The 18335-nt window shown below is 31.4% G+C and overlaps 1 protein-coding gene across 1 annotated transcript; it reads left to right on the forward strand.

Moving 5' to 3' along the window:
• Positions 1-16237: 16237 nt before the first annotated feature.
• Positions 16238-17760, forward strand: LOC149574949 (gamma-glutamyl peptidase 3-like). Its single transcript, XM_089812152.1, has 4 exons — positions 16238-16615; positions 16984-17145; positions 17231-17398; positions 17504-17760. Exons 1-4 carry the CDS (start codon positions 16307-16309, stop codon positions 17612-17614), a joined length of 750 nt encoding a protein of 249 aa, XP_089668278.1. The 5' UTR covers positions 16238-16306; the 3' UTR covers positions 17615-17760.
• The last annotated feature ends 575 nt before the right edge of the window (positions 17761-18335 follow it).

The raw sequence follows: 18335 nt of genomic DNA on the forward strand, positions 1-18335 counted from the left end.
TTGAGATATGAAGTTTAACAGTCAGAGTGACTATTAAGCTTTTTGTAACTATTGGTTGATGGTCATTGTCAATGTACAAATAAATGTACCCAGTCATGTATTGTATCAGATTGTGATTTAGATTAATATAATAATTCTTTGCTGAGTGTAGACATAAGAAATGTTTTGTCAAACCACTGAGTGTGGATTTAGGCGAAGTTTTGCCGAACCATGATAAATATCTGTGTTCTTGTGTTTTTTCTTCTAAGTTTCCATGTTCATCTCTTCCTTGCTCAATTTAATATTTACAATTGGTATTGGATCTTGGTGAGGTTGAGCAGAGATGGAGAAAGAAGATGATGATGATGCTCATTTTACCATTGAAGAATTTCTTGAAAATTTGGATTGTATTGAAGAGGAGGATGCTAAAGAAAGCAAGGATGAAGTTGAGATTGAAGAGGAAGATGTTGAAGAAAGCGAGGATGAAATTGATGAAGCTAATGTTTATAAAACTGAGGAGGAGTACCAAGAAGAAAGATTTATGAGGTTGAAGGAAGAAAATTTCCTATTGAATATAGACGAGCTGTTTTGAATGCACTATAAGTTGGAGGTTTTCTGTCGCATAATTAATATTGAGAAAGATAACTTTGAAAAAGAGTGGGAGTTTTTTGAAGAAATTTTGTTTCCTGAAGAAGAGAGTAGCGGTAGGAGCAATTTAGAAGACCTTTATCTCACAAAAATGTATGACTCCCTGAGAGAGAAGTTTCCTCTTAGTGAAAAGAAATCACAAGAAGATTTTGAGTGCATGGCAACTAAAGATCTAAGGAGCATGGGGATTACAGAGCTCAAGAAGGTTGGTGAAGCAAAATGAAATGCCTTAATTACAGTCTTCTCTGTGCATGAAGGTGTGCTAGAAGGTAAAGGGGCATAAGATGTTGTAGGAAGGAAAGGAAAGGGGCTTTTATAGTCCACGACACTAGCCATAGTTTTTGGGTTGACATATGGTGACAGTGATATGGGACTACCTTGTACTCCTTTTTAGGAGGTACCTAAAAACACTACAAATGAGGCATTCATACCCTACCCCCCCATGGGATTTGAACTTGTGACCTCTCTTTCAAGAGTAACACCAATATAAAAGGTAATGCTAGTATTGTGGTTGTTGTGATTGAGAGAAGAGCCCTGTGTATTGGCAAAGAAGAGGGTTAAAAACCCCAAGTTTTCTGCAGAAAAGGATTACTTTGCAAGTGCCCCTAGAGAACATAATACTTCTATTCCTGTTGAAAGTCCCCAATGTGGCAAACAAAATTGGGAGGATGCAAGCCAGATACAACCTCCACAATGTTGTGAAAGGAGGACAATGGATGATCTAATGCCATAGAGGATTATTGATATAAATATTTCTAATGAAAATAGTGCCTCAACCCCTCTTTCTAATTTACTCATTATTTCCTCATGCGGTTATGATTTTATGCTCGTAGAGAAAGGTGCCTTTTTGTTTACCAAGAAATGAGAGTCTTTGCCAATACTACACATTGTGGATGTGCTTGGGGGGTCTACTCATGTAGGTAGTGTTATTCTCCCACTTTGGTTAGCAGTTTATACAACACCATGGCATGCTGAGATATTAGGAGTTTTAAAGCTTGTTCAACCCCATTGGACCCCACAAAAGAGAGCTAGTGCTCAAATGCAATCCCATGTGAAGTATTTCAACACATCACATGAGGCCAAAAGAAATTTTTGGATACACAACATAAATGTCCATTTTGTTATGGTGGCCAAAGCTAACATGACAGAAATTGTTGATTCAGATGGTGGAGTACTCAAGCATCAATGGGAAGACACAAATGGAGAATCTCATCTACATGTATATCATATGGATGATGGAGGAATGTTATTTGCACTTGCAGAAAATGATATTTTTGATAGCGAATTTAGGAGTGAGTTTGCACCTATAAAAACTAGAAGAGAAGATATTCTTCTTCTAGATTTTATCAAGTCTGATAAAATGTGGAGAAGACATATCCGTAGTGTGGTGCAAAAAAGTCTAGAAACCTTGAGATCTTCTCAAGGTCTCATCATTCTCTAAGATTTGAAATAAGGAGCAGGGAATGCTACTGTGCATGGCTGTGTCAGTTGGACTTCACAGGGGAGATTGTTGAGATATGAAGCCCAACGGTCATAGTGACTATTCAATTTTTTGTGACTATTGGTTGATAGTCATTGTCAATGTATAAATAAATGTACCCAGTCATGTATTATATCAGATTATGATTTAGATTAATATAATAATTTCCTGCTAAGTGTGGATGTAGGAAAAGTTTTTTCAAACCACGATAAATATCTGTGATCTTGTGTTTTGTCCTCTAAGTTTTTGTGTTCATCTCTTCTTTGCTTGTTTTAATACTTACAGTATTTGATTTGACAAAACATAGAAATTCACTAGAGATATAAATCTTGTATCAAATATTGATCTTTAAAGCCTAAAAATCACAAAAAGTGTTTGGCAATTGTGAAAGGATACTTTTTAATCAAATCCATCAAGGTACTGTGCAATATCATAGGCATTTTCTCACTAATACTCAATCAAAATGAATACCAATATCTAGGATAAGAATTTATGTTAGTTCTTGAAAGTACTCTTCCTCAAATTTCAGACACAAAGTTAGGAAAGATGGGGCTTTTAAGTTTGAAAATCTCATGGGACAACATGGAAGAAGAGAAAAGATCATTACTATCAGACAAGATTCTAGAGAGTGGTTTAGCTCAAGTAGAAGGCTTTCTTATATTAGTGAAGTGTGCTGAAATAGTGATTGAATGCATAAAATGCTACCATCTAGAGACTCAAGAAATAAGAAACATTGATGACAAGTTGATTTCCAAGCTTGATGGGGTCTCTTTCAACATCATTCTTAGATTTCCAATTAACAACAAACTAGCACACATAAGTAGAGAAAGTGCACAACAAAATTTCCTTGAGAATAAGGATACATGTCTTAATACGATTGCAAAACATTAATTACAAAACCCATAGAAGGTAAAATCCCAACTATCCAAAACCATTCACATAACCCTCTTTGTGGAAGAAATTTCAAAAATGATTGTGCTATTACATAGAGTAATGGGAAGCATTGAGTCAAGTGCATTTGAAACGTAGATGTACTTGTATATATTAGTAATATGTAAAGGGAAACAATTCACCTATTGGGTAAACATCATTAGTGACAACATGCATGATCAAATTTGTACAATTTTAGAAAAATCAATATTTTTACATGAACTGTTTCTTAATGTGTGCCAACCACTATGAGATCATGGCCTAGATTAAATATTGAAGGTAATTATACCAATACCACTCACATATACAACTTTTACCCTCTGCAGCTAGAAGAAAGTTATAAACATTCCATGAGAGTGAATGAAGCATTCACTATGTTGACTAAGAGGGCACTCCAAGGAAACATTGGGCTTAGAATTTCGTTGGAGGCAATGACCTTGATAAAAAAAAATTGGAGACTATTTTATTCAATTCCAAAGATTCACATATTTGCGATTTGTTGAATTCCATGGATATCCTTTTAAGTTACCAAAGTATCTTGAAGAAAAACTTTTACTCATTGAGGTATGTAGACAAGTGGCAACTACTGACAAAGAATGCAGAGATAAGAGGAAGGGTGGTATCATTTTTCCTACTAGCTTGAGTTACTATAATTGCAAGTCATTCTTAAATGCTCAAAATATCAAGAGATCTTTAGTCAAAATAAATCTATCTATTGGTACCATGAGACTTTCATATGACAGTAAAGACTTTGTTAAGACTAATCTAGAGATGGTGTTGGAAGTGGATGTTGTTTTGAGAGGGGGGTGAATCAGGACTACAAGCTTTTAATCTTTAAAAATTCTAACTAGAAATGAAATAATGAAATAATATTCAATTAATGATCTCAAAATTGAATGCTAGATATCAATGCAAAAGAGCATAACTCAAAAAAGGGAGAGAAAAGTTTTGTGCCGAGAGAAAAACCCTCGAAAATCCTTGTGGCTTCGTTAAGGGAGAAAAACCACTCCATTTATACCTGAACTTTATTGAGCAACAACTCACTTTTACAACAACTTCTTCAATTGCCTGGGCTTAAACCATTCTTTGTTACAATATGTTTGAAATCAAAACATTTACATGCATAATTGTATGTTTTTTACATACACACACCCATCCACATAAATGAATCAATGATTTTTCTTTCAGTTCTTTACAGGTATTCTGAATACAAGGAAAAATATATCTGCATATCTTCACTCTATTTTTCTTTATAGACATACTTCCTTATATAGGGATATATAATTTCATTTACAAGCAATAGAATGATATTAGTTTCAAATAGTTTCTAATTGTTATGAATTACAAAACTGTCACCAAAATATCTAGAAGTACCTTTTCTTTCAATCTTCCACAAAACACTGTTGACTTGCGAATGTATTTGGTAGAAGAAAACAATACTTTAACTGAAATGAAATAGTTTACAACTTCTTTCCCAATTGATTTAACTTCTCAAATTATCAAGATATTTCTGGGAATATTTTGTTTTACAAATTGTTTACAAACCCTTTTCAAGCATGTATTTCGCAACTGTAGAAGCAACTGCCAACTGAAATATAAAATCGTAAACCTTTTCATATAAGCCTCACAATAGAGATAATGTCTTCAAAAACTTTGTTTTCTCTTACCATTCAAAAAATAATTTGAAGGAATATATCAATTTCCGTCGAACCCTTAAATAAATGAAACTAGCATAATGTTTCATTTTCCTCAAAAATAGAAATCAAGAAACACGACACATACTTCCTGTAACATTTCAAGTACCTTTATTCTTTGTTTAATTCTTTGACTAATATTGTTGTTGCTGTCCCACCCAAAACTATTTTGCTTATTGTTTCAAAGATCATTTTTGTTATTTTCCATGTTCATTACCAAAAGAAAACTTATATTAGCACATATAAAAAATGATAATACAGATATAAGAGAAAAGTATCAACCAAAACTTGTTCATGAATTTTCTTCTCTAAAATACCTTACCAAAAAAAATATCCCTGAAAAAAATCATTGTTCTATTCCTTTCAAACAACACAACATCATAGTAAAAAACCAAAACAGAATGCTAGATAAAAATTGCAAAGTAGAGTAGATTTCCTCTCATGGTGGCGACCCTCAACATAATCATATTTGGAATTTTCCAACATGTGGTTTGCCAAAAACCAAGTGTATTAAACCAAGTTTGTTAAACCACAGTCAATAACAACCATCATAAGATAACTCAAATTTGTCACTATCAAAGCCATCCAAAGACAACTGCCACATTTAAAGTAAATAAGCTCATCACTTTATAATGTTTTGCATCAAGGATAATAACTCTCGGTCAAAAACTCCCCCATTGTCCTTGAGGCTAAACATTTGAGTTTATTGATATGATGCATGAACAAAATGAACATTTAGGAATATCATATAGATAAATAAGCATATATATATATATATATATATATATATATATATATATATATATATATATATATATATAACAAGAATGTATACTTGCATACATGACAACCAAAATCAATATCTACACTTGCTTGTATTGGATATGATATATGATGTAAAAACAAATGAAATGCCACAAAAGTCAGCTACTCAATACATATACCTATGAGCCATTCAAGACCAAAATAGTGCCCAATCTGATGCCAAAATCCATCACTAAATTGAGAAACAACCAACTGTAACTGCAAAAAACCAACTCAATGCCAAAATCTAAGAAAAATAATATGTTGATGCTTCAATCTGTACAAAATTAATTTATCCTTGTCACTAATTCTACGATTCAATCATGTACTTGATCCAATTCAGTAATCAATTTGACAGTGAGTAATCAAGCAGATCACACTAAATTACTATATACTCATTGGCTTGTGCCATCTCTTGTGAGTCATCAAAATATTTTCCCCCATTTTGCATCAAGGATTGACAGAAACACAACACTTCTTTTAAACATCATAGGTTTGTGAATAGGAGCAGGAACCTATTATAGACTCCCTCAAAATAGAAAATTTAGTGTAACAATGATTAAGAGAAAACTCCCAATTGAGTTCGCAGCTATTCAAAAGAACCCAAGGTAAGACTTTAGTGAAAATATCAACAACCTGTGCTTGAGTAGGAACATAATGCAATTGGAACTTGTCAAAAACCTTATCATGCATAAAATGTAATTTTATAGCCACATGTTTAGTACAAGAGTGCATTACTGGATTTTTACTCAGTTGGATGTCACTCATAATGTCACACATGATAGAAATAGGCTTTGGGACTTGAATACCTAGATCGGATAATTTATACTTCATCCAAATTAACTGAGTGCAACATGCGGTAGCAACAACATTTTTAGATTCACAAGTGGATAAGGTTACACACTCCTATTTTTTATTATGCCAGGATACCAAACGATCACCAAGGCAAAAATGCAATACCACTACTGCTCTTTTTATCTTCAAAACCACCCCAATTTGCATATGTATAGATACGAAGTGTAAAATCATCATTATGTGGATACCATAAGCCAAAATCAAGAGTACCTTGAATGTGCTTAAGTATTCAATTTACCACATTAAGATGGGACTATTTTGGATCGGATTGAAATTTCAAAACTAGACAAATTGCCTGCATTATTTCAGGTCTAAATACCGTGAGATATAACAAACTGCCAATCATGGACCTGTATGAATTTTAATTTACTGAATGTGAATCATCATCTTTGACCAATTTGCAACATGTTTCCATAGGTGTGCTGACTGGTTTTCAATCATTCATGTTGAATTTGTTCAACATTTCTTTAGCATATTTTTTTTGAGACAAAAACAAATCATGTTCAAGTTGTGATACTTACAAGCTAAGAAAAAATGTAAGTTCACCCAAAAGTGACATTTCAAATTTAGATTCCATGAGATTTGGAAATGTTTAGACAATTCATCATTGGTGGATCCAAAAATAATGTCGTCCACATAAATTTCCACTGCTAAGATATCATCATCGACAACTTTAATATATAAGGTGATGTCTGCACTACCATGAATAAAACCATTTGTAGTAAGATGTTTATCCAGTCTAGAATACCAAGCACTAGGAGCTTGTTTTAAACCATATAAAGTCTTTTTAAGATGATGCACATGATCTGGTTTATCAGAAGATTCAAAGCCTTTTGGCTATTCCATATAGACTTCCTCTTCAAGGTAGCCATTTAAGAACGTTGTTTTAACATCCATTTGTTAAACATTAAACTTTTTATAACTAGCATATGCAAGAGAGATTCTAATGGATTCCATTCTTGCAACTGGTGCAAAAGTTTCACTGAAATCATTACTTTTTTGTTAAGCATAAACTTCACTTACAAATATGGCTTTGTTCCTTACCACTTTGCTATCTTCATTCAGTTTATTCTAAAATACCCACTTTAGACATTCTTGTCATCAAGTTTGGGAACAAGTTTGCATGTCCTATTTTTCTCAATCTGATTGATTTCATCTTGAATAGCATTTAGCCAACAATGTTTTGTTAGTGCTTCAAGCACACTTTTTGGCTCAAAATAAAAAATTAAGCAACAATGTTCAACAAAGTTATCATGTTCATCATTTTTGTCCTTTCTTTTGGTTAAAATTCCAGCCTGTATATCTCCTATAACTTTTGATTCAGGGTGCCTTTTTGCAATAATTTTAGGAGTTTTTAGGACAGTTTTGGTTTTTTGAGTAGTTGAACAAGTTTCTTGTTCATTTTGATTAGAAAATTTCTAGATCAACATTGTTTGATTCTTGACCATCAGAATTTGTTTCTATTATTTGAAAAGAGTTTTCTTCAATATCCTTTTCATTTCTACCAGCCAAGGAACTTTCATCAAATACCACATTTATAGCTTAAATAACTTTGTTTAGCCTTTTCTTGTAGCATTTAAAAGTTTTTATGCATGTAGATTATCCTAAGAAGATACCTTCCTCAGATCTTGAATTGAAACTATCTAAAGAATCATTATTCTTTCTAATAAAGTATTTACAACCAAATTTTTTGAATTTTTTTTACATTTTCTGTTTTACCGTTCCATAATTCATAAGGAGTGTAAGTATTTCTTACTCTATTTTGAGCTTTGTTTAAAATATATACAACTATATGAAAAACTTATTTCCAACATTTATTTGGTAGTTTGGCCTCATTTAGCATTGTTCTAGCCATTTCTTTTATAGTTTTTTTTTTCCTTTCCACAACACCATTTTGTTGTGGTGTATGAGCATCTGAATATTGCCTCTTGATACCATATTTTTCACAATATTCAATGAACTCGTGAGAGGTGAACTCACCACCTCGATTTGACCTTAATCACTTCAATTTTTGGTCAGTTTCCCTTTCTACCATTTTCCTATCTATTTTTAAGCATTCAAAAGCTTTAGACTTATGTTTCAAAAAAGTTACTCAAACCATTCTTGAGTAGTCATCTACAAAAAAGATAAAATACTTTTCACCATTCAAGGACAGAGTTTTGGTTGGACCATAAATATCTATGTGCACAAGTTCTAGTGGTCTATTTGATAGATACTCTTTGGTTTTGAAAGACACTCTTGTTTGTTTTCCTTTTACACATTTTTCACAAACTTTGTCTGGTTTACTAATCAGAGATAATCCTCTGACCTTTTTATTCTTACTAATTCTAGCAAGATTATCAAAGTTCAAATGTCCCAACCATTTATGCCATAACCATTTTTCTTCAACTTGACTCGCTAGACAAGGATTAATTAATGAATATTTCTAAACTATAGAATCAATCAAAATATAAAGATTTCTTAGACCACTAGCAATGATTTTATTTTTCTCTTTTTGATTGAGCATCCTTGAGCATTGAAAGAGATTGAGTATCCACTATCACAAATTTGATTGACACTTATAAGATTAGTTTTAAACCTTCTACATAATACACATCATGAATATGTGTTTCTTTATTAAGTATTATTGAACCTTGACTTGTGATATATGCACTTGAATTATCTCCAAAATGGACAAATCCTCCATCAAAATCCTTTAGGGTTTTGAATTTATTTTTACAGCCAATCATGTGATGAGAACAACTGTTGTCTAGAACCTAGGTTGCAAGTTTAAGAGCAAATAAGGTTGTTTCAACAATTAGTGATTTTTCAATCTTCTTGGCAATAGGTTTCCATATCTCTTTAGACTTTAAATTCAATTTGCATTGGTTAGCAAAATGACCATAATGGAAACATTCGAAACACCTGACAATTTTCTTCGAACCATAACTAGTACTGCTTATATTACATTGAAATGCCTTATGGCCAAAGATATTGCAATTGAAGCAATAACCCTTAAAAAAAATTTTTTTCCTCTATTTTGAGGCCTCTTCTTCTTTTATGTTTAAATCAAATTTATTAATCATATTTTGCAAGGAAATCAGTTCCTTGTCTTTTTCATCAAGTAACAACTTTTGGTTTTGAATTAACTTATTTTCTTCCTCTAACTCTATATGAAGTTTCTAATTATCTATTTCATGATTTGAGATTAATTTCTTTAATCTCTTCAATTCTTGTAAGGATTGAAGAAGTTCTTCGTCAAGGTCAACTTCTTCATCTGAATTAGATGAAGATTTAGATAGGCAGGCTTTTGTTAAATCTGAATTGCTCTCTTCTTGTTTCTCAACCTTAAAGACTGTCTCCTTTGATGTAGAACCAACTTGACTACTAATTCTCATTTCATAGGTAGTTAAGGTTCCTTGTAATTGATGTAGAGTCATTTTAGAGAATTTTTTCTTCTCTTCCAAAGTAGAGATTATGGTTTTAAACTTTTCTAAGACAAACCTTATGACTTCTGAAACTATGTCTCATTCTTCAATCCATTCTCCTAAATCTTATCTAGTATTAACTATTTCATCAACTCTCAAGAAATAGTTTCCTATGTTTTCATGTTCATTCATTTAAAGATGATCAAACTGAGTTTTAAGAGTTATCATGTTTGACTCTTTTACTCTCTCATCTCCTTGATAGATGGTCTCTAATTTAACCCAAATATCATTGGTTGACTGACAATATACTACTTTGGCAAACACATCTTTAGTAAGACCACATATAAAAGCATATCTTAACTTTTTATCCAATTCATATGTAAGCTTATCATTTGGATCAGTAGGTACTATTTTTGGAACTTAGTAACAACAACCTCCCACATTCTAACATCTAAAGAATGTATGAAGGCTTCCATCATAACCTTCCAGAAAACATAGTCATTTCCATCAAATAATGGAGCCTGATTAAGAGAAGCACCTTTGGCTTGTGTCATTTTCACTTCCAATAGTCCCAAGAGAATTTCCTATAGATAGATCTACGAAGGAACCCTTGGCTTTGATACCATTTGTTGGAAGTGGATGTTGTTCTAGGGGGGAAGGGGTGAATCAGAACAACGGGCTTTTGATCTTTAAAAATTCTAACCAGAACTGAAATCTTAATATAATATTCAATTAAATGATCTCAAAATAGAATATTATATATCAGAGCAAAAGAACATAACTCACAAAAGGGAATGACACAAGATTTGTGCCGAGTGGAAAACTCTTGAAAATCCTTGTAGTTTCATCATAGGGGGAAAAACCACTCCATCTAAACCTGAACTTTATTGAGAAACAACTAGCTTTTATAATAGTAGATTCAACTTCCTAGGCTTCAACCCTTCTCTATTACAATATGTTTGAAATGAAAACATTTACATGCATAACTGTATATTTTTCACATACACACAACCATGCACATACATGAATCAATGATTTTTCTTTCAATTCTTTATAGGTATTTTGAATACAAGGAAAAATATATCTGTATATCTTCACTCTATTTTTCTTTACAGACATACTCCGTTATATAGGGATATACAATTTTTTTTACAAGAGATAGAATGATGTTAGTTACAAATAGTTTGTAACTGTCATGAAATGAAAAACTATCGTCAAAATATCTAGAAGTACCTTTTCTATCAATCTTCTACAAAACATTATTAACCTGCGAATGTATTTGGTAGAAGAAAAAAAAATTTAACTGAAATGAAATTGTTTACAACTTATTTTCCAACTGATTTAACTTCTCAAATTATCAAGAGATTTCTGGGAATATTTTGTTTTACAAGTTGTTTACAAACCCTTGTCAAGCATGTATTTCACAACTGTAGTAGCAACTGTCAACTAGAATATAAAACCATAAGCCTTTTCATATAAGCCTCACAACATAGATAATGTCTTCAAAAACTTTGTTTTCTCTTACCATTAAAAACAAATTTGAAGGAATATATCAATTTTCTTCGAACCCCTAAATAAATGAAACTGTCAAAGTTTCATTTTCCTCAAAAATGGAAATCAAGAAACATGACACATACCTGCTATAACATTTTAAATACCCTTATTCTTTGCTTAATTATTTGACCAAGATTGTTGTTGCTGTCCACCCCAAAACTATTTTTCTTATCATTTCAGAGAATTTTTTGTTATTTTCCATGTTCATTACCAAAAGAAAACTTACTTTAGCACATATAAAAAATGATAATATAAATAGAAGAGAAAAGAATCAACCAGAACCTATTCATGACTTTTCTTCTCAAAAATACCTTTCCAAACAAAACATGTCCTTGAAAAAAAGTTCATTATTATGTTCCTTTCAAGCAACACAACATCATAGTAAAAATGCAAAATGAAATGTTGGATAAAAAGTACAAAGTAGAGCATATTTCCTCTCATGGCAGTGACCCTCAAGATAGGGTTTACAAAAAGATCAAGCACAAATATTTCCTTTCAAAAATGCATAAACTATTCCTTAACCCAAACATAATTATATTTGAAATCCGCCAACATGTGGTTTGCCAACAATCAAGTGTATAAAGCAAGTTTGTTGAACCACAGTTAATGACAACCATCATAAGATAACTCAATTTTTTCATTATCAAAGCCATCCAAAGAAAATTGCCACATGTAAAGGAAATAAGCTCATCACTTTATAATGTCTTGCATCAAGGATAAAGACTCTTGGTCAATAGTTGGATCCAAGATATCATCCTCTTTTAGCCATTGAACTTTGAAGATTTCTCAAAATATTGTGATGATGAGTTTGAGGTAAGAAAGAGAGATTGGATGTGCCTCACCACATAACAAGCTGTAAAGTTTCAGTTAGAACTGGATGTGAGTGGAATAGAAGATGATCATTCAAATGTGATAGGTCAAATATATTTTGATAAAATCGAGTTGACATCTCTCCCACCTATGGATTGGTATGGTAAGGACTTTAGGGAACTACATGAAACAAATTCTCATATTATCCAGAGAACAGAAGAATGAATAAGGAAGAAGAGGATAAAAGGTACTGTAACAAGGCCTTCGAGTAATAATAATTTGTATGCAACAAAATATGGAGGAAAAAAAACACATATTCTATTATTGTTGTCAAAACTTCAACAAATGTGTCTAATCTTCACTCAAATTCTCAATCTAGTACCCAAGGTGGAGATGATGATGAAGATCCAATTAAAGACTTCACATACAAAAGTTTATGCACACTTGATTCAATTAAAGACTTCACATACAAAATTTTATGCACACTTGATTCAAGAATTATGAAGAAAATGTCCAAGATGAAGGCCAAGTCTTTAGTGCAATGAAAGAGGAAATTGATAAGAAAATGAAGACATTCAAAGCAACCTTTTTAATGAAGGTCCAATCACAAAAAATCCCTCTTCTCAAGACTTGCTAACATGTTCTTCACAATTTCTATCTATGATGATTAAAGACCCCCTTCCAAGGTGATAACTCTTTATCAAATATTTCTGATCTAAATACTACTTTAGATCTCCAAGGAGCCTTAAAAGTATTGCATTTTGATGGCCCCTCTTGGATGTAACCAAATGTACTCAATAAAAGGTGAGTGATCCAAATAAAAATTCCTCAGATTGACCTAGTGGCCAGCTTGATTCAAAAATCAAATAAGACTAAAAGGATCAAAGAACCATTTAAGATGACAATGGATTTGAGAAATTTGTGTTTTGAAGTAGCTCGACCATTATCAGAAAAGAATGTGGAAGATGAAAACATTATTAATTTTGAATTTTTAATAATACTAGTGGGTCTCGTATCCTATGATGATTTTGGTCATAATCTCAGGATAGTTGCAAAATAATTAGTAGAGAAGTCAGAGATGATAAAGCATACTAGGAAAACTCATAGAATCATGTGAACAAATGGAAATGAACATTCAAAATGACCACCTTCCTATTACCTCAAACTCAAAGGAAGACATTTTGAATATGGATATCTAGGCCATCAAAAATAATTTTCAAAATATGGTCAGCATAGATGTGTTTGGAGGAAGGGCATCAGGGATAAAAGTCATGAAGAATTTAAGCTTCACATCCACCTCTTTGAGAATCTATGCAGCCCACATATTAGATTACAATTATAAGCTAGAAAGTGTTCAAAAAGATCATACTGACTCAAGAATAAAAATGGTTAATATGGTCGTGCCTCAAAACATGATAATGGTTCAAGCAGTCAAAGTGTTCAATAACTTCAAGTCACTCCAAGGGAAGGAGGCCATTATCCAAAATCTAACCATTGAAAGCAACAAGGATGATGCTGAAAGTGGATTTCCTTGGGTTTTAATTTTTTCATCTATTTTTAAAAGCTGAAAGTCACTTCACTTGTATCATTCTGTAAAAGTGACTTAGATAAGTCTACGTGGAAAATAGATAGGATTTATTTTATAAAGTTGAGATTTCTATAAAGGTTTTTTTAATTTTAATTTTTTGGTTTTGAATGAAAATGATGGTTATCTAGTTGGTTACCAAGTTACGTAGTTACCTCATGAAATCTATATATGCATGAAAAGATTCATTATAAAGAGATTTTTTTCAAAAAGCTTTTATAAGGGAAGGCTTAAGGATTTTTGAATTTGTATAAATTTGCAAATGAATGAAACACATTTTGGAGGTGCTTTCATGGTATATTTTACACATTATTAAGTTATTGTACAATAATGTTTGATAGCATTCTTTGTTTTCTAAAAGTTTAGCTTGTGAAAATAATAATTAATTAAAATCACACTTCAATATCATTCATTTCTTAGTATTTTGGACAAATTTTTTTGGTGTGCATGAACTTTTGAATGTCATTAAGCATAGATCTTAGTGATTTAGATAGTAATAGAAATTAAGGATAGTACTTGTACATCCATTGTTCCTTGTTCTTGATTTATCAGATTTAAGTTCAAATTTTCTTTTTAAAATTAAAATCATACACGGGAGCTTCCCTCAAAACACAAGGGAAGATCATCAAGGTGATCTATCCAACTATTGGAAAAAAAAATTATCACTGACTCAATTGGGCTAAATCATGAGATTTCAAAAGTGAAAAATATGTTTACCAACAATTTGTCACTAGGATTAAGAGATAATTTCTTTGCAAATCTAGCTGATAGATTTGATTAACATTGATAATTTCATACATATCATCAAAATCACTATAATTAACATCATCATTTGTATTAGATATATTGAAATCATCATGATCAAGAGTTTCTTCTTTACCTAAATTAAATGTAATTAAATCTAAGATACAAATATAATTTTCATATTTGTTCAATTTCTTATGTTTAAATTAACTTCTTTACTTGGGTTATGTCTAGGTTAGTCAAAGAGAATCAAGACATACATATGTGCTTTAGGGGAGGAAAGGATATGGGGAGCATGTTCATGGGCTCTAGCATGACATGCTTATGTGGTTACTAACACAATAATTACATTTGATTTTATTTGAAAATTGGCTTGATTTAGGAATAATCAACATCAAGTCCTTTATTCTTTAGAGGGAACAATGAAAGGAACCATACTAGATTGAGAGATAGTATCTAGAGAATGTTTATAAGATATAGGAGGTGGAATAGAAGCAAAATAGATGGTTTAGAAAGGAATCAAGGTCCAGGGAAGGGAAATGGAACGACCTTAGGATCACTAAGATCACAAATATTATGGATTTTGATTTTCTACTCAAATAGAAAAATATTATCTTCAAGAGGTTTTATTGATTGAGACATGGAAGAAAAAATCAAGTTAGGGTCAAAGTTCCCTCAATGCACTAAAGGTTGATATAGACTATTATTAATCTCTATAATTTCTCTATCATTAGGAAATTTCAAACACTTATGGATAGGAAAGAGTAAAAATTTCATGGAAGTGATCCAAGGAAGACCAAGTCTAACGTGAATTTGATCAAAAATTGAGATGACAATAAAGGTGGCATCTAGGGTTTCGCCACCAACTTCTATAAGAAAGGTAACAAAACCATCCATAGGATAAGTGAAATCATTGAAAGTTTTAATTATCACATCAAATTTTCCATAAAAATCTTATTGTAATTGTATACTGTAAATATTTTCTTCAATAATAAAATTCACAATGTAAATAGGATCTATTAGAATATCACAAGAAATAGATCATTAACCTTAAATACATTGCAAAGAGGACCATCAAGGTCTTTAATTATCTCTTTAGGATAAAATATAATGTAGATCTCAAGTTCAAGTTTTGGTTTGAATTGGTCAATAAGGTTGACAACATTATTGTCTTTTGTCCACTCAACATAAATAAAAAACATGGCTGGAAGAAGAAGGTAAAGACACAGTAGAATCAATGATATTGGCCGAATGAAAAGACAAAGAACTGGTCTAGATTTTGCTAAAATTTTACTAAATTTTACTAAAGATGATGCTGATGATAACCCAAATTTGGCTAAAATTTTACATCAGATATATGCCTGAATACAACAGCGAAGAACGTTACTATTTTAAACAAAACAATAAAAAGAAAAGAGGCAGAAGCTTATATTATGACAGCATGTTTCTCATGGAGGATTCATTAAAAGACACACGATCCTTGCTGGATTGCCCATGCCGTGTCATACAGTATGGGAAATCGATTTAAATATCATAAAAACATAAAACTATGACAAAAAAAACGTGTAAAGTTTGAAAAAGGTGCAGTCCCAAACAAATAATTTTCATATCCAAAAAGTCGACAAAAACATTTATTAATTGGTACCTGCTGATGGGACTCTATCCCAATCTCCACTTTCATAACTAATAATTGGTACTTTTGCTGCACTATAAATTCCCCTGTTTCTTCGTATCCAAACACAATTGCAATTGTTTTGCTCTCCTTGTGGTATTCATTAAAAAGGGAAGATTGCAGATTTATAGTAGTTTCTCTTTAATGGGCAATAAGAGGTTTGGAGTTCTGTTGGCGGCAGCAGACAGAGATTATGTGAAGAAAATGTATGGAGGATATTTCAGTCTGTTTGTCAACATGTTGGGAGAAGAGGGAGAGAGGTGGGATATGTTCAGGGCCTTTGACCGGCAGCTGCCCAAAATGGAAGATCTTAATAAGTATGATGGGTTTGTTGTGACCGGCAGCAAAAGTGATGCCCATGGTAATGCTGTTTGGATTCTTGAACTCTGTCAATTGCTGAGATGTCTTTACCAAATGCGTGTCAAAGTGTTGGGGATATGCTTTGGCCACCAGGTTAGTAACATTCCCATCTAGAAAAGATTGCATTTTGCATTCATGGACATCAAGTATAGAGTCACAATAATGGTGGTTTTACAGGGTATAATATTTTTACAATTTTTATTATGATTAAGAGTAATCTTAAAGTTTATGAGTTACTATACTTTTATTTTATACTAAGAATAAGAATGTGTGAAAACTTTCAAGGGTATCACAAATAGTAAATCATTTAAATACATGCATTTTTTATTACTAGACATTAAGGAAGATCAACTCTATGATCAAAATGTTAAATTTATCATACTTAATACTTTCATAATCTATATCAACGATTAAAGACTATTTCTAAATATCTAACACTAAAGAAATTGTTTTTTAAACAGATATTATGTAGGGCTTTGGGAGGCAAAGTGAGTAGATCTAGTTTTGGATGGGATGTTGGCACAACCAAAATAAACTTTAATTCTTGTATAACTACAAAAGAATATCTCCGTGGAGTGAAAATTCCTACCACTCTTTACCTAAATGAATTCCACCAAGATAAGGTGAGAGACTTGTTCTTTCAAATTGATGTATATTAGAGTTTTATGGAAAATGATAGTATTTAATAAGAAGAATTGTATGTTTCAGGTGACAGATATCCCTTGTGGTGCAGATATAATTGCCTTTTCAAATAAAACTGAGATTGAAATGTTTTCCATGGATGATCACATACTTGGAATTCAAGGTCACCCGGAGTATAGTAATGACATTTTATTCAATCTTATGGACAACCTATGCAATGAGGGCATCTTAATGGTAAATTATTATTATGTGTTTGATCTTCAAATACCAATTTTAAGTATTGATTATTAGTGGTATAATCTTTCTTAATAATATCATTTCTTTGTTTTCTCTTTTCAGGAGGAGATGGTGAAAAAGGCAAAATATTCAATAGAACAATACAACAATTTATATGAAAGAGAAATTTGGCAGCAAATTTGTAAACAATTTCTTAAATATAAGATTATATAGATTTTTATTAATGAATCTTTTTCTTATTTCAAAAATATAATTTTACATTTTCAAATACAATTAAAATGTCTCCTCGTGCATTTCTACTATCAAATATGTATGTATTATTATGTCTTCTTAATATGAGTTTAATTTTTTATGTTTTTTTTATATATCTATCTACAATATGATTTCTTTAAATTTTCCACATTGTTTTTAATACACTCAAAGACATCATCATGTATACTTTTGTGATTAAGATTCTTCATTAAGATCACGTCTTCAATTTTTGTATGATCAAATTACTAAATTAATTAAACCTTGCACAATATCAATTCATTTAATTGAAAAATCTCACAAATATTACATATTAAACTATGACATTTTTAAAAATAATTTAAGGGATAAAAGAGCATACTTGGGACTTTACATATTTATTTTGTGTGATTTTCATTAATAAATAAATAGATATGCATATATATCCCTTCTTTACCCCATTTAGTGTATACTTTGACTCTTAGTAGTAATCTATTATTATAAATGACCACATGATTCACTATTTGGCGGCATTTTTTTGTGCAACATTATTTACTAAATTCAATTTAGATGAAAGTCATACTTTTATTTTTCAAAATTTCAACTTGATTCCCAAGGATCTCGCAAATAATTATTCATATAAAAACTAGGCAACCCACCTCCTTCATTATATGTTAGAAAAAGTTAATTATTGTGCTCATCAATT

Source organism: Cupressus sempervirens, chromosome 2 (genome assembly GCF_028749045.1).
Source record: "Cupressus sempervirens isolate cs-2001-9-10 chromosome 2, ASM2874904v1, whole genome shotgun sequence".
NCBI lineage: Eukaryota > Viridiplantae > Streptophyta > Pinopsida > Cupressales > Cupressaceae > Cupressus > Cupressus sempervirens.